This window comes from Calonectris borealis, chromosome 8 (assembly GCF_964195595.1).
Source record: "Calonectris borealis chromosome 8, bCalBor7.hap1.2, whole genome shotgun sequence".
Taxonomy (NCBI): Eukaryota; Metazoa; Chordata; class Aves; order Procellariiformes; family Procellariidae; genus Calonectris; species Calonectris borealis.
This window is the reverse complement of record NC_134319.1, coordinates 13868955-13896808: the sequence shown is the minus strand read 5'-3', so window position 1 is coordinate 13896808 and position 27854 is coordinate 13868955. Positions and strand designations below refer to the sequence as shown.

Genomic DNA, 27854 nt, shown 5'->3' with positions numbered 1-27854 from the left:
TTGCTTCCCTTGCTCTCTGTCACGTTGATGTTTGCTGACATTGCTGCTTTATGTAATGCTGAAGTACGCACATGCTGGAGTAGTTTGTGAAGCTGCAGGTGGTGCCTTAGAAAGGTCAGTTCTCAAACAAGGGCTGCATGTCTTTCAGAAGCTTTCTATGCCACAGAAACAAAGGGTTTAGGAGGGGGTTACTTACTAGTAGCAAAGAGAAAAGGGGAATGGTGAACCATTCTGGACCAAATGCCTACCTTCTCCAGTTAGAATAAAACTAGCAACTCCCACCTCAGCTGCTAGAAAGCAGCTTGGTTTGTCCGTCTCAACTGCCAGGACACCTATTTTCATATGGCTATCCCACAGGAAATATACTTCACACAGGGTGAAGGCCACAGCCATTTCAAAGCTCTTTTGTCTTAACTTGTATTTTTATTATCTCTTTTTTCCATAAATACATCTGCACTGGATAACCGATCTAACCTAATCAGCACAGCTGATTGCCATTGGCTTTTTGGCAACCTCTTCTAGAAGTGGGACTGATACTCAGCTCTAGAGCTAGGCAGTTGTGAAGAAGAATTAAGTTTGTGAGCATGGAAATTGCCGCCCTTTATGGCTGGCTGGAACGCTGCCTTCCTAACAGTCACAGTAAAATATGAATGAGCGTGACTAATGACAGCCCCAGTGCTTCGCATGCTGGCCTCCTAAATAACAAAGATCCAATTCATAAAACTAACTTAAAGTCGTGGTACGAAACTAACTTAATGTGACAATAATTCACAGCCAGTACCACAGCAATTCAATGACACTCTCTGCAGCTTCAGGAGAGAAAACTGTGCATTTCTCTTTCTCAGATTGTAAGAAACCTTATGAATTAGGACTGTTTTCAAGGTTATTCAAGGCTACTGTCTTCTCATAAAAGCAAGATCCAGATACAGTTTTCCATAGTACTTCCAGTTTTGAAATGCCACTATGGCTTTAGGTAACTTCAAATACAGAGAAATTTAATGAGCTCATATGAAGAATGGCTGGAGTAATCATCTTCATAAAACGATGTTGCTCCTTTTGGCATTAAAATCAGCCAATTAAGTTTTCTGTCATCAAATCTCCATTTGTTGTAGCTTTTGGGATTTAGAGCCACTGAGAAAAACCCAACTGTTTTTTTGAGAGCGAATGGCTGAGGACCACCTTTTTCAGAAAGACAGACTGAGACTCTGGAATAAACTCACTAGTTAGAAGCTTCTTATTGAAGGTCAGTCAAGGTCAGTCAATGTCACTAAGATTTATATCTTTGTCATTAAAAGGAGTGTTAAAAACCTCTCTGAGACAGTGCAGTACGTGGTTCTCGGAGCAATGGATCAAGTTGTCTGGAAATCCAGTGGAAACATGCTGCCCCGATACCTATTCGCATTTGGCATGAATTTACCATTGTGTTTTATCTATAATCCGCTGCTAATGTTTCTCATGTATCTTTCTAGACTGATGTCTCATCTAATGGGTCACAAGCCACCAAGGAGGGTGACATAGACACACTTGTTCCTTTGTTCCCCACCTACTTACCTACCAGGGTTAATGATTCTCTGACAACCTTTCAAAAGATGGAAATAAATTACATACCTGCTATCACTATTACCATTGATTATCCCTCCTCTAAAGGGAAAAGTACACATTTGCCTCTCCCCAGAGAAACTTCTAACAGGGGATCAGCATGAGAAGGCTCAGAAGTGGAAGATCGTGAGAGGGTGGACGGTCACCTGTTCTTTCATAATGGTTATGGAAAATGTTTGTGATAAGAATCTAGTAACTACTGCTTCCCCAGCATATGACTTCAACTGATTTTAGAAAGAAGCAGTGTGAACCACACTGTGAAAAAAGAGAAAAAAAGAAGAAGGAAAAAAAAAAGAAAAAGAGAAAAATAAGAAGAAATGCATTTTGGTTGAACTTTGTAGGCTAAGCTTCCATGGTCTGTAATCTGAAATAGTGAAGGTTTTTGGACATCCTTGAAAATCCTCTGCTCTGGACTGCCTACCTTATTTGTTTAGTCATGCCCCTTTTCCTCAGGTGACTTTGAACAGGGAACTTGTTTTTAAGACACTTACTAGGTGTCTTACGTTAGCTAGGATCAGTTTTGTTTTGCTTGACTACCAATGCATTGCTCTGCTCCATTACTTATTACCCTCCTACATACTGTTATTTGAAAGAAGCTTTAAAGGATGAGTCAGATATTAAAAACAGTCAGGTTTTTTTCTCCCTTTCTTCTCAATTGACAGAGGGCCATATATTCAAAGGTAATTACATTTAGCCACATTAAAACACAAGTAGGTGCCTACTAAATTTTCAGACACTCTTTTCTGTCCAGCTGCTTTGGAAATCACTGAGAAATAAATTTAAAACCAACAGTATCTACCTGCTTACTACAGCTACCATAGTGCATTTCGTTTCATTTCATTCATCTGAAACACCTGATTCCCATAGAATCAGGCAGCTTGCAAATGTTGTTTTTGTGAGTAGTGCTTTCAGGCCCTGCCTTTCCAGTACGAGGTTTTTATTAAAAAGCATCCACTCGCTGTCCTTAGCGGCCGGTGGGTGTTCTGTAACTGACTATGAAAGAAATTATGGAATATTAAACTATATCCCCAAAACATGATTTTTTAAAAATTAATTGGAAAATTTCTAACTTACTGCTACAACTACTTTACCTTCAAGAACACAATTTAGAAAATAATGCCTTAGCAGAAAAGTGAGCAGAGAACACTGTCATTCTTTGTCCTTCATTCTTCAGTCAGTTTATCCTCCCTTGTAAATACATCCCCGTGAGTTACATCACCGTTCTTCATCTCAGCTGGGTGGCTGGAAGGATCAACATTATTTATTCCTGTCAGGTTCACGGATGTTTTATCTGCACCCAAATTCTCCACGTTTCATTCATGGCTCATGCTTCCACTGCTGAGCAGAAACACTGACAGGTAATCTTGGTCACATGGAAATTTCAGAGTCCTGATCTTTTGGCAGCTTCATCAGGTCACTGTTCTTGTTCAGAGGTCAGTGGAATGGAAAAATGTTCCATTTCCAAATATCATGTTAGTTATTTATGAATCCATCTATGCATAATAATTCTAGGTTTAGAGAAGGTCATAAAATTCTCATTGATTAAAATGGGAATGCTGTGATAACCATATGCCTTTGTCTCTTCTGTGCAAGTAAAGCAAAGAGAGAATTCCTAATGACTGCAGAGGAAGCTAGGTGACTTGAGTTCTTCTGTCTCTACTGTGTTTATTAGGCTCCTTCCACCCGTGCCGTAACACCCGTTCCAATGCAGAGAATGAGAAAGCTAATTTGACAATATAGTCTTAAGCACATCTTAATATGGCGCAACAGATTCAGTTCCTCCTCCATTAAGTGCTCATCCAACATCTAATTCCCACACCAGACCTTCTGCTGGCCTTATGCCCAGGACTGAATTTTACATTTACATATTTAATCTGCCTGTTTCAGGACTAGAAACTGTTAGGCTGGATAGGACAAATTAAACACGTAGCACCGTTGCCACGTGCTGTTCCCAATCTGTTAAAAACATTGCCCAGCCCTAAATACACTTAAAATGGAGAATATGCCAACCCTATTTTCTTGTTAAACAAGTCTATTTAACAATTCTGGTTTTCTTGTCTGTGGCAAAGCAGGGACTGGGTGCTACAGTTAAGCCCTACAAGACATGATCACTTATACAATTAAACACTATTTCACCTACAATTATTAGTGGTGCTTAGTCACTGCAGTAAGCTGGCTAGAAAAGGTTAATGCTGAATCTTCGTGACAGGTGTGATTTAGTCTCTAATATTCCTCTTAAAATCTCAGCATCCACTCCTCTGAATTTTTAAGAAAGTGCATGGCTGGCATCTCAAGGGACATAAAGCTCACATGGGCCTTCCACTGAAGAGCTACTTCTGTTGAAAAAACAAGCCTGGGCAGGAACTTTCCAGAAGACGACAACTGAAGATTCTTTTAGACCCTTCTTCTCTTCCTTTCTTAAGTAGCTTCTCTTCAGATGCTTTGGCTATCGCTTCTCCTGGGATCACAGACTGATCTGGAACTGCAAACAGCACCTTCACTTCCCTGAAGCTATTGGATCCCACCAGCTTTGCCTGAGAAAAAGAGTGCACAAGCTTCTGGTCTGTATTTACATGAAGGTCCGTGGATTATTTTAAAAAATCCATGAATGTAAATAAGATAATTTATTTTAAGGGGTCTTCAAATCAACACTTGTAAATTAACTTTGGTGGCTTTGCCTGAAATGGATTAGGAAACATATTTCTTTCAGTGAGCAGAATTATAGAGGCAGCAGCATCTTAATGGGAGCATTAACATCTTCAACCAGTGCTGGTCAATGCTTGAGAGTAATAAAACCCACTTAGGAATGAACAGATTCCCAAAGCTGAAAACATGTGGTTATAATTAAAATCAGGAAGAAAAATATTAAACATGTTACACTGCATCTAGGTAAAGTCTCGGTCTCCTGTGTATGATATTACAAATATCAAAAAAAAAGGACTATTTTAGTCTAGCCTCCACAAAAAAAATTGCAGTCAGAAGTATTACTGATAGTTTTTCTGCTTTCCACCCGAATTCCCTTTCTTCATTCAGAGAACATCAGAGTGGCTGCTAATGTCAATGCTTAGCAGTGTGTAAAATATGTTGCTATAAATAAGAAATTAACCCCATGTCCTGGGAATTGCAAACTTCCCCTTTACTCTCTACTTTCTTCAACACATGCAGCCTAAACATATTCACTGCTGAAATGGTTTTAAAACTGCAAACCTAAATGTCTATTTTCTCTTAATTTCCCACATAGCTAACAGTTACACATTTTGTGTTATCTAGTTCTTTTTCTTTCAAAACAGCCGTTGACCAAGTCTTAACCTTTTTTTCTTTGTCTTTATTCTTCAAATTGTTGAGCCAAATAATGTATAGGTTTGTAAGATGTACCTTTACAGGATAATAATAGAGGTTGGAAAGAACCTCAGTGGGTCATCTGGTCCAATCTCCCGCTCAAAGCAGGACTGGGCACTGGAAGGATGCCACTATGCCAGGCACTATGCTTGAGTTGTGTCATTGACCAAATCAGAATGTATGGTTAAACTCTTTGAGTTCCCTTATCCAGGAAAATTTCGTATAAAAATTTCCTAAACAAGCATTCCTTCCAGAAAAGAAATTACTTTGTTTCACAGTATTTTAGTGTATTTCCAAAACCAAATGTTTTTTTTTTCATTCCAGCACTGTCCACTGCAGAACTGATAGGGAATATTTGGATTAGAATAGCTACTGAAGTCAATTGGCCTGTGCAAAAAAGTGCTCAGACCTACTTTTCCACTTTGACAGTAGGTGCAAAGTAAACTTTAAAATAGATTCCCATAACTGTTCAACAACACTTGGTTAAAAAAATCACTTCTCTCACCCATGAACAATAAAATGTTAGCATTCTTCTTCTATCGAAACTACATATGCTTCTGCTCCCTGCTGTGCAGGCACCAGGGCTGCAGGCTTGTACCCGAGGCTGGCAGAGGGTAACAAGGATAGCCTGGGAGGATTAATTCTAAAAGCCTACCTCTGCTGAGTATCTTGGCAGTGTTCTCTAAATGCTGATAAGTAACTGAACATGTACTTGTCTACATCATAAGGGTTGGGGAGGGGGCATCTCCCTACTTTGCTTAAATCCATAATGGAATCATATCTTTGATAGCAGATGTGTATTTTATCAGTTTAGTAAAAAGCAGATGAGGTAGACATCTCAATACAGAGTACCTGTGTTCAAGAGAAACAGAACACGTTTTTCAACCTTAAAAGGACATTTTACATTATAATGTTTATAAAGCTGATTTTACAGAGCTTTCATACCCAATAGTTCCATCCAAAGATGGAAGTACGTTGAACATCTACATTCATCAGAAGCAAGTACAGACACTGTACAGACATGGTAAGAAAAACAGTGTAAACACTGTTCAAGCAATATTTTCTAAGATACAAACACACAATGTCAGTTTCCCCAAAAACTAATGATAAAAGAGTGCAAAGCACATATCCAGTTCTGACCTATAGACTAGGCAAGGCCCTTAAGGAGCTAATGAGCTATAAGCTTTCGAGAAAAGACTGCATGTTTTGCCATTGCATAGATTGCACAGGAAATGGAGCAGAAACGTGCAGCAGAAGTATTAAGGAAGGGCAAGGAGAGTCCTCATCAAGTGAAATAAGGCAGACCATGAATGCAAAATCTGTGTGAAAGTATTTAGTGTAGTTTCATTCTCTTTGGGGCTGTCACTTCCCTGATGCTTCAAAAAGGGAAACACTGCAGTGTGAGCACTACAGCTCATTGGAGCAAGATCTTAGAGATACAGAGCGCTCTGTTTTCCTTTGCACTGCACTGTGTTGGTGTACTGTGTATTGTACTGAATTCTTAATTAAATGCATCCTTGCAATGCTGGCAAGGTAGCTCATCAAAGAAAATACAAATAAAACCACAAAATTGTTCTTAAGCTTAAAAAAGAAAAGTAATTGGGGATTTTTTTTCTGCCACTCTAGAGTTTGCCTTCTGTGCCCTTACTGTGGGCTTAGCAAAGGCCATAAATCAGGACTCTCCCTTTGAGTATCATTTTTCTCAGGACTATGTCATTTACTCTGTTCTCAGGTCAGGATATGGGTGCATAAATTAGCTGCCTGTTTCTCTTTTGGGAACTTTGCAGAGGAGAAATGGGATATGTGGCTTGCATGTTTGCTACAGCCTCTAGGAAAAAGCTCCCATAGTATTTCCAGAAACTATTATTGGATTCTTTCCCTTTTAGGACAAGAAGGATCAGTAGGACTAGATCTTTCTGTATCTGAGTGAAGGGATAGTGTGCCATGATGGAGCACAGAAATATATAAAAATACATATAAAAATCCCACGTAAATAAGTTTACAGATGTGCCAGCATATACATCAGTTAATTGTACTGATGGAATTTTTCTTAATTCTCTGTAAAGTATTGATCAGAGAATAAAAATAATGCTTTAAATATCACATCCTTAGCAGGTGTAAACTGAGATAATTCATTGAAATTAATATAACTATGTCATTTGTTCCAGCAGAAAGATCTTTCTTGTGTGCAGGTTTGTTTTATTTCAGGATAGACGCTGTCAGTTTTGTAAATTTAACAGAAGGGCTTAGGATTAACATAATCTTTCATCCTAACTCTGAAAGCCTTACAGAGAAATAAATCCTAATACTTAAAGAAAAGCTTTCCTGCATTAATGTTTAACAAGAGATTCTATACAGATGGGGTAGTGATTCAGGATATGTTCTCAGAATCAGGATAAATCTGTATTTTCATTCTTTCAAATTGTACTGTGGAATTCAGAAGTTTGTAGAAGTGGCAAATAAACCAGGGAAGTGTAAGATGAGAACAAAGTGGAAAGTACAGAAACTAATACAGTTCATAAATCATGTCATGTCAGTATTTTCCAAATATTGCTCATATAATGGAAGCAAAAAGCAATAATTTAATTCAAAAGGTCAAGCAATTTACCTTGCATAACTGTGTCTTCCTTTCATAGTATGCAATCACAGGTTTTGATGCTTGGTAATAGCTTTCGATCCCTTCCTTGATGGTTTCAGCGTTATCAGAGCGCTGACTGCTCTGATTTCTCATCAGAAGGCGACTGCTCATGGTTTCTGCAGAGCAGTCCAGGCAGAACACAAGTTTTGGTTCCCCAACCTAGAGACAAAGAAAAACAGTAAGTATTCAAACCACTGGCCTGGCAAAACTGATTTTGTTTGGATAACTTTAAAAAAAAATGCTACTGAAAGAGTCATCAAGGAATTTATTAGCAAATTACTTTCGTATTTGTCTCTGCAGAAATTATGCTTATTAACAAACACCTCTTATTGCAGCGGCACTTAGAGATCCCAGTATTCACGATCAAGGCTGTGCTCGATTGGACTCTACACATACAGAGAAAAAGAGATATGATCTGAAAAATTCTGGCTACTTGGACTGAAGATCGTCAGCTTGTTCATTATTTGCAATTGTTTGGTAACAGCTTGATGCAAACAGCACTGGACTCATGGAATGCTTCACACAGTTATTTTTTTAGCCTTTGCTTTGTTCAATCTGTGAAGAGTATATTTTCATTCAGAGAGTGGTAAACTATAGCTTAGAATTTCAAGAGGCAATAGAAGGAAATGTCCAAATTAAAGTGTGCCCACTTGAAACGTAAATGAGTAGAAAAGACAGGCTCAGGGACACCATCAAATGATTGTTATTGGACTTACTCACATCCTGTGAATTACTTTATGTCACACCTATTTTATGTCAATATTTGCAGTGTAACTCTACATCATTACTACCCATGGCATAAAGGAAGGATGTGATATATTTCTCTGCATTTTCAAATTGGCGAGTAATTTCCGAATTCTATGAGAAGCCCACCACTTAGTGCGTTTTGGCAGGTGCCAAACTAGTCATAAGGGAGAGTCTGCCCTTTCCTATAAACAAAATAAATACGGATTTATTTATTTTTATTCCCAGGCCTTGGCAAAGATAGTAAATAATTGTCTCTATCTACATTTGATAGTAGATATTGCAGTACTTTATGGGTGAAAAAGAACTGGCAAGAAAGAGAAAAATGTTCCTTACAGTATTTTAGGAGAGAGCCAAAAGTTCTAAACACAAATCCCCATCGTTCTTTCCCCAAGGTATTGAAAAATATGTGGGTCATTTAGCATAGATCTTGCAATACACTCGGTCATGCATCCTACTCAAGCACAGCTCTCTCTGACACGTTTTGTCTGAGCAACAACTATGGGGCTGAGTCTAAAGGGATAAACTCTATCAAGTAAAATAAAGGTGTTACAGGATCAGAGAATAGTAATGTGATAATTTTTCCATGCAGTTATGTATTAAAACCTTCAATGATGCTCTCAGGCTTTTTCTCACTCCTTCCCTTTCTAGCAGGGATTTGGAGAACACCTTTTAGGAAAGAGTGAGAAGTCTTGAGAAAAGACGACTGTTCTTCACACTAGTGACCATTAGAAATTCATACTTTTACCATGGCTACGGCAAAGAAAGTCTAAATGACTGATATATGGAAATTGCCATTGTTACCTTTGTTGACAGCCCTTAAAGGAAGAAGTATTCTAAAGGTAAATATTTCGTGTTAGGCCTTCTGCATTTGACTGAGGATGTCTGGATTATGTTGACCTTTCTACTACCTTAATGACTTTCTAAGAGACAGCTGAAGCCAAGGGATTATGTCGGGCAGCTCAATGACAGGCTTTTATCCATCCATTTTTTCCACACAGCTCAGAAAACATTAATGCTATTAGCAGCAGCAGTATTGGGTTTTGGGATTAAAAAAGCCAACAAGGCAGTTTTAACACTGCAAGAGACTTAGATTGAGAAGTTAGAAAAGATGTGGGCTTAATCAATGATTAAAACAAATGTTCTTTTTGTATAATTGGGCTAGGATGATGAGAAGTTATTTCCTCCCAGCTCCACATGAGGAATTCCATGGTCTGTTCTAAATTATAATACAATAAATGAGGAATGATTCCTTTCATCACTTATAGTCATATCATCACTTTACAATGAGGATATGAAGGAGTCTACTGACTGGTAGGATCAGATAATAGTATCTTGTTTGACAGACCGGGTCTGATTTGCTTTTGAAAAATCTACATAGTTCTCTTAAAAGTTTCAATGTTGCTATTCTTTGGAATTCAAAACGTTACAGAAATGTCATTCTTCTGAGTTAAAAATTGCAAAAAGTAAAAGTAATGCCCCATCAGATGTTAAAGCAATTTTTACTACTGTTTTTTTTTTTAAATTACTGTTTTCACGACACAATTTAGCTTAAATAATGCATGCTCTCGGGAGATCTGCAAGAAGCCAAACAAGTCTAATGTATTGGGTCTTTACTCTGTCGTATTGGGTATCTTGCACCTGGTGATGTGGAACTTACGATTTAATATTGTTTTCTACTTCTCACCTATCAGAAAGACTGAGGAGGGAACAGAGACGTGTGCTTCTCTAGAATTATGGCTAGGTAAAAATACAATTACATCATAGAAAGGAATTGGGCAAAACTGGCTGGAGAATAAGCTCTTTCTACATAGCTAATTCTATTTAGGGCTGTCAAGCTTTTAAGTATAAGCACTATTCCCAATGTCTTCTAAACAGAACAGCTCTTTGTTAACAATTATAATCCTTTTTACACGTCATGTAGATATGTAACATTATTCATTTGCACTTTGCCGCCATTAATTATAAAGCCCGATGTCCACCTCTTTTCATTCAATTATAATGTAGGAAGAACTTCTCATTCCCCTTTAGAAAGAACTGCAAAGCCTTATCTCAGTAATGACTCATTTAAAAAAACTTCACAGACTTACTGAGCAGCTTACAGCCAGCCAAGCTCACCCTGTGAAAACTGAAGTGGATACATGGATACAACAGGGATGACTTAGCACATTCAAAATTATCACTTGGGGCCCTTGTATTTTAATCCAAATGTCAAAGGCAGCTCAGGACTACAGGATCTTTTGCTGCTACAGTGTCTACGGGAGCTGAAAGGGGCTCTGCTTTTGCACTGGATGCATCAAGATTGGTTTGCTTGGCAATGCCTCAGTCCAGGACACTCCAATCTCTAAGTCCTACTTTATAGCATACACCAGTGTTCACAGGACATGACACATATGCCTGTCAGAAAAGCAGCATGCTGAAATAGTTCCTCCTTCTACACAAAATGAAAGAAATCTCCAATGTCTTTTTAATAGTCTACAGCATTTTAGTAAAGGAACTAATGGATCAACATTTCTGTGAATGGCTTCTATAGCAAATCTTACTGCTCATTGTTTTGTCAAGCTTCTGATGCCTAAATCTTGCTAGGCTTTTGTGGTAATCAACTAAATAAAGCAGCTAAAGGTTCAGGGAGAAAGCAGATGATTCATTAAAGTTTTATTACCTTTCAAACTTGTATAGGACATTCGTGGAGTGTAATATGGTAGAATATACACTTAACTATTTCCCCTAGTTCACTACTTCTTTTCGCCTAAACACTGGCAAATTCATTCATAGGGCTTATATAGAGTATTTTCTGCAGATTGAGAAATGTACAGCTGAGACTTCTCAGTAGGTCTTAGCACATACTGAGGAAATCGATAACGCTCTGAACTGCCACGCAGTCACTTGCAAAATGCTCTTTTTATGGCTATGCCACCTGTTACTCATCACAAAAATTTAATCTGTGTTTTGCTGTTTCGAAGTGGCAGCAAGCTTTAGCAGAGCCAGCTTAATGATAAGAGATATTAACTGTGAAGATACATGCTTTCATGAACCTACATCAAATAGCGCTTGATGAGATTTTCATAAGAAGTATAGCAGCCATCCACCAGAACTGGAAAACTGATCCTAAAAATGGTGCTTTCCACTAAATGTGAATTGTTCCTGGTTTATACTAAATTTGGGTAAAATCAGCCTTTACTTCTCCTGGTATTACATAGTCTGTGTAGGTGAGGGCAAAAGCTGCTATATTGATGGGGTGCCAAAGTTTCAGTGATCAGCAGCACAACGCTCTGGGATTGGCTCTTCACACATCCCCGTTGCATCAGCTAAAGATGGGGACCCAAACAGCATCAGAAGCACAGTCATATCTTAATAGGAGTTATAATAGCATTACGATTATTCGGTCACCTTGCTCTCAAACTCTTCTGCTTCTTTCAGCTCCCGGGGATACCCATTGATCAGGAAGCCTTTTGTGGCCCCTAACTTGGAAACCATGGCTTCTTTCAGTAGCTCTAGGACAATACCCTGCATTGGAAAGAAAGGGAGTTACTTGCTTAATTAATAAGAAAGATTGATACCTTTGTTTGTTACACTGACTTTAGTCCTACACACTTGAGAACTGCCTTATTTTGCTAAAAGCAGGTCCTGTGAATGCAGGTGTTTTTCTTGTCCTACAGGTAGCAGGGCACCCTACTTTTTCTTCTCTCAGGACCAGCTATGCTACACAAATCTAGTGTTGCAACCCATCCAAGAGTTCCCAAAGTGTCCTCTAGATAGCTGGGAATATTTCATAGTTTCAAAATTAAGGTTAATACCTGTGAAACTCTGGAGTACTGCTGCAGCATTTTCCAATCTGATTGCATTTTGCTATGTCATTGATATAATTATATTACATGGAAAGTGTTAAGAGACCTATCTGACCAAACACACCGAAGAGCAAAGCAATCAAAATCAAGCCTCAGCACAGCTTTTCGTTTCCCCTGAGCAGTACTTCCCAGTATCTTTCATTAACAAATGCATCCTACGATCTAGCTGCACTTCCTGAAGATCCACCAAGAGTTGGGGCTGCGGACCTGCCGTGTAAAAGTCAAGTCCAGCTGAGAACAACACACTCTGTCTTCATGGTCTCCATTAAACTGCAGTCCAGCTACTCTGGGATGTCAGCCAGCTCTGCAGGGAACTGCCGCAGGTATTGTAAATTAGAATAGCTGCCAGGAGGACCAGCTCTGAATCTGAAATGTGAAGCTATAAAATGGACATGAAGTTTGTTTCCTGTACTTATTCTTACATTTTGCAATGCATAGCACAGTAATGAAATGAATGTATTTCATTACTAATTTGTTGCCTATGTGAGTCTGAAATGTAAAGAAATACCGGCACAGAAAGGGGAAAAAAGTGCCACAGATCTGGCAATGAGGAAACTTCTCCTTCAAGTTGCATACTAATTTTACTTAAATGGGAATCATCAGCTCTAGTCTCGTATTTCCACCCTTTTAGACAATCTACCTACCACTGCCTTTGTTTAACCATTAGGACCCCAAATAAAACCGTCACTTACGCCAGGCACAGGTTCACCACATTCCATGATGTCTTTGATCAATTTACTTCTCTCTGATAATGACGATAACTCCTTTTGGAGAAGGTCACCAGTGGACAGGTGAGTAAATCCATATTTCTTGGCTAACTGTTCGCACTGGCTACCTTTGCCAGAGCCAGGGCCACCTTTTGCGAGGGAAAAATATCTAGAATTAGAAAATAATAAATATCTGCCTTTTCTCAAACTATAACAACCAAGAAAATGGGAGGAAGTTGATGAGACTGCCTATTTTGCAATTTTTTTTTGCAAAGACAATCTATACAGTAGAAGAAGTCATATACTTCCCTTCCGGTATACTACACTGCTGACTCAAAAATGTGGACCAAAGTTGAAGGAGTCATAACAGTGTGAAATGTCTTGCAGAAGAGAACCTGCTCCTAAAACACCATTACCATGTAAAAGAAAAACATGAAACAGCCAGCCAGTGGGGAAGGGTATTTGACGCAGTATATGTTCAGCTTGATAGCTGCAGCAAATATTAGCATCCTTGCAAGGGAAATATTTTGCCCCCATTTATGGAATGGAACTGTATAGGCAAAGAGATGGTGAAACCTGCCTCTGTTATGTGGGATGCATGTAGCTGTACAGTAACTAAACCCTTTTGCACTGTGGTAAACGTAAGAGCAAAATTTCAGTGTGCTTGTGCCCTTTCCCTTTGAGCTGGAAAGCTCGCACGTGCTGGTATGTCTGCCGATAACTGAGAGCCGCTAAATGCTGCTCTGAAGCTGCTAAAGGCTGACGAAGGCTCAGTCACGCCGCGCCCTGCAGCCGCAGTACTGGTTTGCTCTTCATGCTCGCGGCAGGGAAGCGTAAGAGTAAAGTGCTCAGCAATGAAGGGCACGTGGAGACCTTGCCGCCACCCGCTCTTCTACATCCACAACTGTACTCAGTCAGGAGCTGGAAAACCATATCTGAACCAGGCCCAGAGCCAAACACCAGCGGGATGAAGGGCAGTCTCAGCCGACAGGGCGCTCAGGTGAAGCTGCTGAAGTGATTTTTCCACAGGCTGAAGGGAATGCACCTGCGGCCTCCCCCCAGCTCACCACAGCTGCAGGCTGGGTGCTCCCACCTCCCGGGGCCTGTGGGGAGACAGGGAGGGCGGGAGGGGAAGGGCAGCGACTCAGGCAAATGCACAGGTGTCCTCCTGTCAGAAATGGCACCTCAAGCCTCCCTGCTTCCTTTGGCGGGAGAGCTGCCACCACCTCAAGAGTCCCAAAACTCTGCCTCTCTTGGATGCCTCTCTGGTAAGTGCCCTTTTCCTGGGGCTGTCTCAGAGGCACCTGCTTGCTCTGCAGGTGCTGGCATTGCCCTGCCCCACCTCCTCAATGGAGGTGACTGCTCTTCCTTCCTCACCCTGAAGGCTGACCCTGTGAAATGCCAAACCCCTCTTCAGCCGCCTGCTGAGCGGCAGCAGCCACCCCAACCTGGCTGGAGAGACGGGCAATCCACGGAAATTGCTGGAAGCTACTTCTTGGGGATCCCGCTCCTGTGGCTGTGACCTCCAGAGCTGCTGGCGGAGCTGAGGTGAGCACCCCACGAGGGCTGAACTGGGTGGGGAGGGGTGAGGGGCCATGTTGGTGCCAGGGGTGGGGAAGGCCAGGAAAGCAAATTTCCATTGTGACAACAGCAGGATTCGGGGAGAAATTTCCAGGTGTGTAGCAGCATTTTTACAATCTTTGATGGATCTATTCAGAAGATCTGCTGCAGTAGGAGGTAATTATACCCTTGTAGGGAGACAGTGCTCAAAAATCAAAAGAAGAGACAAGGCCAAAAAAAAAAAAACCAACTCTTTCAATAAAGTTTTTTAAGCATGTGACTTGTGTATTTATCAACTGTTGGGACTTGCAAATATGACTACACAGCCCTATTATGTGGATTTAAGATGCTAGAAAATATGTGATTTTCCTTTTTGTTTATATTTCCATGAACAAATATAGGAATAAGATGTTCACAATAGAGTGAATTTGGCACCATCTCCTCCTGACTTGAAATTTTTTCTAACTTTTGCATTCAATTTAAGAAATAATTGCTCCAAGCATGTAATTTTCAGAGAAGTTACAGTACTGTAGCTGAGAATAAAAACTGGGTCATAAGGCAACAGCATCAAAGGAACGGTTTTGTCTACTGTAACTTGGAGTCTTTTACTTCAGCTTCACAAAGACAATTATCAGCCCATGGTGTGAGAATTACACTTGTGCTACAATTTTAGCTAGTAATATCTTTGTCACAGTCTCATTTTCTTTCCCATGTGGATTGCATGTTGTTTTTCTATTGCTTTAATAAGAAGAAAATTATTCTTTTGTAAAAGCACCTATTGAAAGAAAAAAAGGAATAAATAAGAATGGTTACAGAGAAATAGATACAGAGAAATTATAGGCAAAATATCTGTAATGTGAACGTTAAATATCTGTAGTGGCAATTAATTTTATCTCTGGTCTGTTCTGGTTTTTTAGGTTAGTAAGTCTGTGGGTGCATGTACTTGTTTACACATTCTGTTTCCTGGCCTTGAATATACTAGCAGTGCAGTAATTTAATCCTATTTATTTGGTGTGTGTATATATACAGTATTAGAAAAAAACAGCTATAAAGATTACTTTATTCTGTTTCTTATATAACTGCTTCTCTTCTGAATGTAGAGCCGAAACAGAAATTTCATAATGTCCCTTCATATATTAAATAAACTAGAACTCTTTTTAGAAATAACAGTACAAGGACAATTTTTGGTTGTTTAGCTAGCAGGTAAATATTCAGAAAAGTTGATGTGTTTCTATAATACCTTTATCTGTTAGTATTTTAAAAGAGAATGCAGGGTCACCATAATGAGCATTACCATGTCTCCAAAACATTAATTAAAATTGACCATGTTTATTTTTTATAGAAGAGTTCCAACAAAACTGAGATTAAAATGCTGAGCTCTTTAAAGCAGAAAAGACATAATTAAATAACAGTTATGTGCTGAAAATGGTAATTTTTACAGCCACTGCTATTAATTTAGTATCATTTGATGAGTAGCAAAGCATCCTACTGCTTGACAAATGTATATGACCCACTTTACAAAGTCTTGTGCTTTCTTATCAATGAATGAGACCGAAGTTCTTGCTTGGCCTTACCTGAGAAGAGGCTGAACGCCCCCAGGAAATTCAGCATTGAGGGCTGAACACATACTCAGCTTTTAAGCCAGTATTAATTTACATGCCTAAAGTTCAAGTATTAGTTAAAGTCTTGTCTCCCTCTGAAGGCCAGTATTTAATGTGACTGCAAAAGAGCTATTTAGGTGGGAAAGAATGTGAAAGTGCATTTCGTTACTCATTAGATCAATTCGTTGTGTCGCAAAATTTGTCTTTCATTCTTTTTAGAGGGTCTCTTTATTAAATCTAAGCATCTTTTTAAAAAAATGAGAAAAATTTAATAATTTAATTGAAGAAAGTTTATAAGGAACAACAGCTGCATATTAAATATAACAAAAGCTAGCACAAAGGTATTTTCAGTTAAGAAGCCTTTACTGCAACTTGTTGCGCTGTTTTTCAAACAGAAAAAACTTGAGACATTGAAAAAGGTACTTAAGTTTTCCCAATGGCTCAATTGTTAGGAGGAGGAAAATATGTCCCCACTTTTGCTGTGAAGGCGTAAGATTCTTTGTGAATGCTGTCATTTTTTCTGTATGCTGTCATCCTTTGCTCTGCCTACATATATTTCGGAAAAAAAGATTATGTTAACTACTGACAGACTGATTCACGGGAACTTGCTGTTCAGATTAATCACGTTGTCTTCAGATTTTCATATATGACATGAAGATAAAGAGTTAAAGCCTAGAAAATGGCCAGAGGAATTACGAGTATGCTGTGACCTGTAGGAGAATGTAGAACTACTACCAGCCGTTCTTCAATGTTAGCATGCTTTTGTATTATGCTAGTATTGCGAAGTGCAGTACATCTTGCTGTAAAGCTCATTAATTAACTTAATAAAAAGTTGCAGATTCAGAAATTAAGCACATTATATCAGTCAGTGAAGTTATTCTTGGAAACTGAATCCTTTGTGTGTCTCTTTGTGCTTTCTGATACAAACAGTAAGCAAGTATCTGGAACCAGGGTACTAGACAGAGCATAAAAATTAAATGCCGTTCTGCATATTCCTTTTCTATAGACAAGGCTGGATTAAAAGGTCTATGCACTCCCTTAGCGCAGTCTTCCTTTCCGTTATGTTGATTCAGCTGCCTGTGAAACTCTGTAAGGGGATCTTCTGGCAGCACTGCTGACTTAGGTGGTCACCTTTCCCCATTTAATTACTGAATGCAGAAATGCTTCACAGAGAGCACTTCGAGGGGAGAAAAAGAGTGGTCTCAGTGGGCAGGGAGAAATGACAACTGCCCAAGCAGCACTTCTGAATGTTTAACTGCAGTTTGCCTTAGATCAGTGAAAGCTCTCAGTTTAAGAAATCGAGTCTCTTATACCTGCTCTCCCTCATGCCCCAATCCCCCCCTAAGACTATGAAGGACCGCAAGCCTAGGCTCGTGATTCCAATGTACCAGTCTGGCCTAGAGCACAACATCACAAGCAGATGAATTAATGATGCTAGAGGGAGCTGGGACTGCTGCTGGGAGTAAGCAGGGACAGGAACAAGCAATGTGAGCAGTTCATGAACTGGCTTTGCTGCCAGAAATATTAACAAAGCAGAAGTGTCATACAGACAGACTGGGATGTCTCCATTTTAAACTTGCGAAATCTTACGAATTTATCGTATACCAAAATACTGTGAACACTTACATAAAATGCCAGCAGCAGGATTTACAAGAGAGTCCCACCATTCATTTTAAAATGTTTCAATTTCTAGACCTTATTTTCATAATGAGTATTATCCCTGTATCATGGAAAAGTGCTTTCAGGGGAAACCTAGCTGCACAACGGAGCCTCAGAAGTCAGAAGTGAAATCAAAATAACCCCAGTCAAGCTGTCCTTATATTCAAGTTATGATTTTGGAGGACTTGATCAATTTGGCAATTCTATCAATACTACTTGGATTACTTATAGAAATAAAAATAAGCCTTAGCTTCAGAATATGGCATTTGAAGGCTTCTCAATAGCACCTCATCTGTTGTTCACATATGATTTTAGTCTGAGTGAAACCATATAGGAATTATGCCAGTATTTACTACAACAACAACAAAAAATTCCTCAACATTTTTTTTTCCTGAAAGATTATTTTAATCAAAAAACAACCTGGAGCACATACTGGCAGAATGATGTGATGTCCTGGGACATCACTGAGTTTTCATCCCTTTTAAAGAAAATGTGGAATTCATTTCATGGAAAGTCAGAGAAAATAGCTTTCATCAGCTTCTACAGTTAGCGCTTGGACTGATTGGGGTTTCAATTATCAGCACTGCTCATCCTATCCCTATCTGATTGTAGAAAGAGCTGTAATACAGGTACTGTAAAATAATTTAGGTTGGAAGGGACCTCATCTGCTAAAACCCTCTACTCAAAGCAGGGCTAAATTCAAAGTTTGATCATGTCGTTCAAGGTCTGACATACCTTGGACAAATAGAGTTTTGGGTTTTGTGGTGTTGTGTGGGTTGTTTTTTTTTTTTTGTATGCACAAGAAGCTAGTGTCTGCAGCTGACAATGTTCTACCTGTAAATGTAGGTGGCGATAATATCTTCAGAGTGTCAGCTGAAAAGCTGGTCTTATTTACATTGACTTAAACCATTATCAGCTTTGGTTCATCAGCAAGAATATGACAAGGATTCTGCAGAGGAAATTGGTTGCACTGACTAAATTTTAAACACTACATTTAAGAGTAAGCGGGGAGTTTGTCTCTGATCCAAAGTACGGAAAGATTCCTGAAAACTTTCTGCTTTGGTTTCAGCCTCAACCAAAGCCAAATGTGGCTATGTTTTATAAAAGTCTGGACATAAAAGTGGAGGATAGGGAGGGATAATGCTCCCAGTAACTTTGTTATGTGTGATAATTTTCTGGATGTGATATAGAGTATCACATTAGTTACGAATGATAAAATCATACCTTGTTCATTGTGGTTAAGATTTTACTTTTCATGTTGCTCTGATGAAAAAGGGTTTTTTGGTTGGTGGGGTTTTTTTTTTGTTTTGTTTTAGTGACAGGCAATAACTACATAAGTTTTGAATATTAGAGCATCCCCCAAATTTATCTTTGCATCTGTTTAATTTTTTATTTTTCTCTTGAATTTTACTTTGCAGGCCAAGTTTAACTTGGTTTTGCCTCTTTTATTACCCTGTTGTTATCTCCCATATTTTTGACTTGCTGGTTCTATGTCTCTGCTTTGCTGTCAGGATAAAACATCGACATCATTGCTTAATTAATCCGAGTTGACTGTTATTCCAATTAACTCCTACATTAGCTGTAATGTAAATCTTTGCTAATTAGATTTTTTTTTTTTTCTTTCCCTTTTTGGACAATTTTCAAGGGAAACTAGTGGGGGAGGGAATTGTCTGCTTTTTTCCCTTTGTCTTATAAACAGTTATCTCAATTCGTCAGCTATGGCAGATGGTGTATTTATTTCAATTAGTTTGTAAACGACTTCAAATGCGTCTCTTTAGAACTCTAGTTTTAAAACATCTTTATAAGCATCTTATTATTTCCTCATGAATACATCTATGTAATGAGTAAACATTCCTGATAACACCTGAGACCGAGACAGTTTTTCCCATTCAAGTATCTACAGCAGCATGCTCCAACCCATCTTGTCTGCTTTCTTTCTAGTCAAGGTATCATGGGCTGAACATTTCTAGTGCTGTCCACTGCAATGGAGTACTTAGCCACTGAGAATTTGTGGTGCCTATTTTTTTTATTTCTCCGCCCCTGCTCCCCCTCCCCAAGCTTGACAGTTTTGCTCTGCTCCTGTGAGGCTTCTTCAAAGTTTTCTTCTGTCGTACAATTCACAGTGATTGGACTTCAGCTCTTGACTGACGTGTAAGACAACTTTACTGCCTAGGCAAATGGTATGCAAATGGAGTGCATGTAGGTCAACACGTGATTCAGGAAGATTTGCCTGCCTGCCATAAGTAAAAAAAGCTTGTGGCCACTCTATCCCAGCACCAGCAAGAAATCTGTCTTTGGGAAATACCATTTACCTTCACTACCCAGATGGAGCAAAATCAAGATTTTGCAGCCAAATGAGCAATCATGAAGATCTCATGTTGGTCACCAAAAAAAAAAAGAATCCATGCTCTCTTCACATCAGACTTCAAGAAGCTTTTTCAGGGGTGGGAGGATAGGGAAGGGGATATTTTGGGAAAAAGTATAAATCATTCTGCATCACTTGTTGACAAGTAACCCACGTTTGGACTTAGTCAAACTTTTCATTATAAAATTTTCAACAAAGAAAACTTAGACTTTTGATTAAGCAGAATTTTTCTCTGTTCCTAGAAAGCGTTTACTAGAAAGTCTGAGATGGATTCAAGAGCAGGAATAAATAGGGAAAAGGTGTGTTTTCAGTTTTAAACTGGAAGGTGGCTAGCAGATGGCCTATAAAAAATTATAAATAAAAATTAAAAACTGCTCTTTGAAAAAGAAAAAGCAGTCCAAAGGTAATTGAAAAATATGCCTTACCATGGACAATTTCAGAGGCAAAATTCCTTGAGCATCTTCACTTTTTCAAAAAAAAAATCTGTGTTTGTACAAACCCAAACATAATTTTCCAGTAAGATATGTAAGGCAGAGAGAATGCAAATTTGTCATTGTAGCAAACAGCAGGAAGATGTACTTCATTAAGCATGGAATTACAGTTCGCTTAAAGACTGAAAATAAGTGTTATGCATCTTTCCCTTAAGAAAAGTCTCCAATGAGCTCTTCAGTAACCTGATTTTACTTTTTCAAACACATAATATCCACCATAGGTTTGCAATAAATTGAGTCAACTTGTATTTGGTATAAGATAGGGTGAGATTAAAGTACAACACATAAACATGCCATCTTTTCACAAAATCCTTTAGGTTAGAAGGAACCTTTTGGGATCATCTAGTCCAACACCTCTGTTACAGCAGGGTCAGCTAAAGCAGGTTGTTCAGGACTCTACAGTCTCTCTGGGCAACCTGTTGCAGTGTTTGACCACCCTCACAATAAAAAAAGTGTTTTCTTGTGTTCAGATGGAATTTCATGTATTTTAAGTTGTCCCCATTTTCTCTTCTCCTGTCACTGGGCAATACTGAGAAGATTCTGGCTTCCTCATCTTCGTTCCCTCCCATCAGGTATTTATACATATTGGTAAGATCCCCTGGAGCCTTCTCTTCTCCAGACTGAAGAGTCCCAGCTCTCTCAGCCTCTCCTCATATGAAAGATGCTCCTTTCTCTCAAACATCTTTGTGGTTCTGTGCCAGACTCACTCCAGTATGTTATTATCTTTCTTGTACTGGGGAGCCCAGAATTGGACATAGTACTCCAGACGCAGCCTTGCCAGTGCTGAATAGGGAGGAAGGATAACCTCCCTCAACCTGCTGGTATTGGAATGTTTTTTCATGCCTCCTGAATTCTGAATGGAACTTCCATTCATTTATGGCTAATTTCAGAAGTCACTTTTTTTTTTCCCTTAGGAAAAAGAATGCATAAAGTGACTTGCTTTTATGTAAAATTACCCATGTTTGGGTATCTATCCTTAGGTCCTTGGAAATGTGTTGTTCCTGCTTTGTATTGTAAAGCAGTTCTGAAGAATTCTGCTTGATACAAAAGCAATTATTTTTTCCACAGAAACTCGTACCAAGCTTTAAGCTGAAACTTGTAAATCTTCTAGTTATAATTTGTTTTAAAAGGCTGTTCAAAGTTTATGCTAATTACATTAGTCACATTTATATAATAATGGGCATTAACATGGTGCTTTTCCTCTGTGGACTTCCAGAAAGCAAATATAAAGTAACCTTGAACCTGCAAAGCCTCAGTACATGCTTAGCATCATGCATGGTGACTATCCCACTAACTTTTTAACAGTATGTTGAGTTGAAACCTGTATTTACAAAAGTTGTTTCACAAATGCAGAGGTGAAGACGCCTGTTTTTTTTACCTAAACGTTAAAATTCTGAGTTATAAATCCAATCTAGTAACATTTTAACTAATGCTGTTGAGGCAGCTTTGTTGTGGGAGATCACACAGCACTACTGTAACTGCACAAGAACTAAGGTCATTTTGAATGTGTTCACTTAACATACCTCCTGCTCTGAACTTTACACAACTGTTGTTAGCATGGTCAGACCCAGGTTAATAACATGATATTAAATCCTAACTCCTTTTCAAAAGACTAAACCACCATTGTAGTGTAAATACTCTTAATCAAACTGTTCTGATAAACTTTAAAAGAAATCATATACTTACAATCAAAACTAAATAACATGGGGATTTTCAAATGTAGCAGTTAAATTAGGAATCCTACTTACCGACTACAAAAATTATGTTTGATTTCCTCAGATCTTCTGAAAAGTCTAAAATGAAAATAAAAATTCGTTAGTTGGCAAGAGCTACTAATTTTAATCTTAGCTGCTTTCCACGCTGAATTGTGTAACGCTCATGCAAGGTCATCTGATTTTACTAGATTTACTTTCTGCTGTAATGTTTTGCATTCCAAAAGGAGCTGTTATCCACAAGCCTATTTATCTCCCAGTTTTGTAGTTCTCACTGCAGATATGATAAAAATATTTTACCTGAAAATTAGACCTTGCATATACCCATCAATTTTTTAAAAAAGAGAAAGAAAAGATAAAAAAAAAAAAGAGAAGCAGATGCATCTTGATGTAATAACATGCCTCCTGAGCCACTGCATTTTTCTCTGAATATGTTATTACATTACAATTGCTGTAGAAGTTTGTCCACTTCCCATTTAGATTTTATATTTGGTGCCTTACATCTGAGATGTAGTCTTAAATTCCCCTGAGCCTCAAACTCAGCCAAATAATAATCTTAAATGAAATCCCGGTATTACTCTCATTTTAGCACAAAACTACTGTATATACTACAGCTTTGCCTTTTACTGAAACTGTATTTTTTAAAAAAGCAGTTCCTTCTAGTCTGAGTCCCTGTCATTGGCCTGATTGTACCAGTACAGAAGGTGATCTTGCACCATCTGAGCCTGCTGGAATTTTATTATATCTTGACTTAATCGCTTACAAGACACATTCATCACATACAATTTTGTGATTTATTATGTGGCGTGTACATCTCTTGTTACATAGTATCATTAGCCGTAAGAGGTTTTGATTAATCCTTTCATTCCTCTTAGACTCTTAGCAACTCATACTTTCCAACAAGCTTTTCGTAACTGCCAATTTCTGAAAACACCTATGAGATTTGATGCTGATTAACAGTAATATTTTCTAATAATTTTGGATCCATTGGCCTAAAGAGTGTAGAAATGTCTTTTACAAGCTTTAATTTGCATCCAAAGAGAATTCACATGATAAAATCCTTTGAGACCTAAGTTTCACAATATTAATAACCTGAATTCACTTTACCTTCTAAGTAACTATTTAAATACAAGGGGAAATCAAAGGTTTCAAAATTAAATGGCAAATGATACTGAAAAAGAAACTTACCTCCTGTGCTCTCATAACCAGAAAAACTTGACTGATCCTCCTCCTGTTAATTGAGCAATTGACAAATTGAAATGGATATTCTGCGTAGTTTGCATTTCTTCTTATATCTGCTTATATGTATATCTTAATATCTTCTCCATAGTCTAACCTCTCAGTTTTAATCTGTGTTGAGATATGGTTAACAATGTCACAGAAATGCTGTTAGTACTGTTTCAGTTGGTAGAACATGAGCATGGAGAACCCGAGACAACTTGAGATGATTAACTGGCCCATATTGTTTTTGTGAGGAACAGCTTTTTCAGTGTCCAACTGCACAGTTCCAGCATGATATATAAGCAACCAGTGTGCGTGCTGAATTGCTTCTGAAGTAAATATGGTATTATAAGCTATTAGTAGTGGAAAGGCAATATTGACTAAGTTCTAGAAGTGAGCTACAGTATAAAGATGAAATTAGTCTTTGGTCTAAACCAACTTGAATGTATTTACCTTCAGAATGCAACACAAGCTACAAGTTGGTATAGAGGCTGCTGAACAACAAAGAGGGATTACACCAGGGAAATGTGGAACTTGGCATGTTTTTTTCCCTGATACTTGGCCACTTAGAATTATTTTGTCACATACTGTATAGTACAACCAATGAGGAATTACAAATACTGGCCAGCAAGAGTGTCAGAGTGAGAATCCTTTGCTGTTCTTATAAATCAGAATTATATATGGGCTGGACATAGTCTAGCTTATGTAGTGTCAATATACTCACACCATCAGTGCTTTAATCTAGTCTATAAAATACCAATAATAGCATTGACAGTAACATGCTTGCATTACATCATCAGTGTGTAATATCAGCATGTAATACATTATGCTAGTCCTCTCAAAATACCATAGGGTTATCAAGCTGTAGTTTCTTACAGTTCTGCTTCAGTATGTTGTCAGAAATAGCCACTGTTAGAAATTTGTATAGCTGCATGAATAGATGAAGTGAAACAAACGCATGGTGAATAGAATGGGTAAACTACTGGCCACTGTAATTTGCAAGGCTCTTGCACTACCCTTGCAAGTTTCTCCTTGTGTTCCCATTATCACTGAAACAGAAGTACTCTTCATTAGGCTGAAGTACCGTTATATTGGCTACATAGAACATTTTCATTTCTTCATTCACAGTAATTCTCAGTCTATTACACTGCAGCAGGAGAACTGCCATCTTTAAAAAAAAAAAAAAAAGGTGTGGGGAGCGCGAAATTAAAAAAGCAACTGGATCCACTAAGTTTGCAGGAAAGTATTTCAGGAAAAAAAAAACATTTTCAAGTAAGAGACTAATCTCTTTCCTACAATTCAAATGACATTATTAACCTTACATGCTTTTTCTTTGATGTACTAATACAAGAAAACGTTTGACCCTGCAAAGGATGTATTACATATAAAAAGGCCTGGGTTTAGATTCAGCTTCTTATCACGCCTTTGAAGGTTTATGGATCAAAATCATTTTAGGCACAAAGTTTAGAGTAAAGCTTCTTTAAAATCAAAATCACAGTCACAAGTTTACAATCAAATGAAAGAGGCATTACTTCTTTCAAGTACTGCTTTGTTCTCCCCTACAGTTGCCTCCGTAACACTGGTGGGCTGGCTGCTCAGAGCAGCAGGTGGTGTTTAAGGTCAGTTTAAGTCAGGAACAGCTCTAATTTTTTAGAGCCGAAATATGTAAAAACTAGAGACAGAACTGAAGCTAAATAAGCTATCAGCCACTTTTATTTGACCAACCATATCTGCTTTAATAGAACGACAGGTTAACTAACAAACAAGCCATGTTCACATAAGGAACAAGTGCTATGAAAAGCCATTAAAGTGAATTCTAATTGCAACTCAAAAGTAGGTAAACAGGAAGTGTGACATTGATCAGAACCCAGAACATCAAAATAATGAATTCTGTTTATATCTGTAACTGCTCACTTTTCAGGTGCAGAAATACTGTTTTCAAAAGAATTGCTTTTTTTCTCCACAGTTTTTTTTTTTCCAAAGGGCATCTGTTTCATAATTCTATAAGACAACTCAGCACACAGCTTAATGTGAGTGGGACCACCAGCCCTGCTGAACTTCCATGACAAAATAAGTTTCCCCATATTTCAGAAAATAAGTTATTCCACAAAAACATTTTTTTCAGACAGAACTGAACAGCACCCAGCTGGAGTGGAAAGAGGTCCTGAAAGGGGACCTGCAGGGGTCTGTAGGGGAGCTGCAAGAAAAGTCAGGAGGAACAAATTAGAACAGTTGGGCTACAGTTAATTTGGTTTTGATGACAAGGTATTCCTACGCAGTTTTCACTATTCTATACTTAAACTTGACTTAGCACCATTTCCTTTCACCCGCTTCCTCCCAATCTCCTCAGAAGTACAACAATTTTTTCTGCTGATCTGGGTGAGGAGCTGGTTTTGCTGTTTGGATTGCAGTCCCTTGTAGAGAGTGACAAAGACTGGCATCCTGTCACTCATTTACATTTGACAATACCTATTTCTAATTGTGTCTTTCTAGTAAGTAGGTCTCTAAACTGTGAATGGCTTACCCTATATTGGCCTGAAAGCATTGTTCTGCCTGGTTACCAGAGTGCTTTGGAAAATAACTGTTGGATTTAGCAAGTGATCCCATGAGGAAAAGTCCCACCAATTACTAGATTGCTAATAGTATTTTACACCACATTGCCATCAGGAATACAGTAATTTACCAGCAGAACAGTCTCTGTATTCTCAGTATAGCTGTTTCCATTTAGTTGAAAGCAAGGTGGGGAAGATTACAATCTTATACGTAATGAGCTCTGAAGAAAGGTGGGTAGTCTGTAATTTCAGATGCCTTTAGAGCCAGGTTATATTACAAATATCTGGAAACATTGATTAGTGGGGCATAGCTGTCCGCATAACCGCTTAAACGATATCAACAGTAAACTAAAATTATCACTAAATAGAGAAGTTTGCTACCTGTAAAGAATCTCTTACCTGACATTTGCCTTTAGAGTTGGAAAATGCATGTATTCTGACTTCTTGTCACTTAGCTCATTATTAGTAAATATCTGACTAGTAGTAGGTACTTCATAGGTTAATGAGTTTAAGTTACTGCCTCTCATTGCTAGGTTGTGAAGTAATTTCCATAATAAAACAAACTGACAGTAAGTCACAGTCACAGCATATAATAAGGATATGATACAGAATTCTCCAGATCTTTGAGTTTTGCTACTAATGAATTAGGACTCTTAAGTCATATAACTTTAAAGAAAGCAATATTGGGTTTTCTTTTTGTTGTTGGGGTGTGTTGTTTTTTTTTGGTAACATGGAAAAAAAAAAATTCTTCCTTATCACCTTGTTGTTGCTTGAATGCTTCTTGAAAATAGTGGTGAAAAGTGCCTGATACATTTTTATTCAGACTTCTAACAGATATAACAAGAGCTCCTCCTAGAAATTTACTGAAAAGGATAAATAATCATGGATTAAGAAGAAAAAAGGCAGTAGAATGAGACTGAATTTAAAATACAGCATGATCGTTGCCTAAAATTATGCTCAATTTTCAAGACTGAATTTGAGAATGTAAATATTCAAAGGAACATGTCAGGCACAAATTATTTAAACAAATAAAAACTACATGTTTCTCTGCCTAAAAGTATTTGCTGAGAATTGAACTTAATGTGTAAACTTAAAAAAAAAAAAAAAAAAAAAGGCAGCAAAGACAAACATAACTTTAATACAGACAACATAATGTATACAGTAGAAAATACAGGCAAGAACTGACTATGTAGATTTACCATGGCGATATCATCAGCATCCCTTTGATGGGAATGTAGGTATATAACCATCAATTTCTCAGCACATGGTAGTTGTGCAATTCTCCCTTTGCTGTTGTTAGGTATGCAAACCATTTGTATTCCTGTAGCATTTTGTTTCTTCAAAGAACACTACAGTTCCACATAAATCTTCCTTGTACTTCCTTTGGGCATAGTGGCAAGGGCATTATTTCCAGTTTAGCAGAGATATTAGTGACTTGTCAATGTAAACACAGTTATATATGGAAGCAGAACTAGGCTTAAGACTTAAATTTCCACTTTCGCCTCTTTAACCTGTAGTATATTTACTTTGAATTCTTAGTCCTTAATAAAGTAATATTAAATGAAATCTCAAATGCTTGCAGATGATGCTTCTACATCTAGTACCCTTAAAATCAACTTTAGCTCTCAATTAAATAAACTCTCTCACTGATTAAGAATAGTTTAGGGAATCAGAAAGCTGTATGAGATGTCTGTTGAGCACCGTCTGCATATACAATTTGTCTGCTTCAGCACAGTCCAGTCTGTCACAATCTGTGTGGTTTTAGAGTTTGACATGTGTTTGCAACTAGATTTAATAGGCATATACCTAATCACAGAT

At 38.1% G+C, this 27854-nt stretch overlaps 1 protein-coding gene across 3 annotated transcripts in view; it reads right to left on the bottom strand.

The window, feature by feature from the left end:
* AK5 (adenylate kinase 5) overlaps window positions 1–27854 on the bottom strand; it is a 98350-nt gene that overhangs the window by 4046 nt on the left and 66450 nt on the right. For 2 of the 3 annotated variants that reach the window (XM_075156056.1, XM_075156057.1), the window contains 5 exons: window positions 23452–23494; window positions 22300–22344; window positions 12861–13024; window positions 11711–11827; window positions 7547–7735 (listed from right to left, as the gene is read on the bottom strand). In XM_075156056.1, the coding sequence (XP_075012157.1) occupies window positions 7547–7735; window positions 11711–11827; window positions 12861–13024; window positions 22300–22344; window positions 23452–23494 (558 nt within the window). Of the gene's footprint in view, window positions 1–7546; window positions 7736–11710; window positions 11828–12860; window positions 13025–22299; window positions 22345–23451; window positions 23495–24568; window positions 24653–27854 lie in introns of all 3 variants that reach the window. The other variant, XM_075156055.1, reaches the window with a different exon arrangement.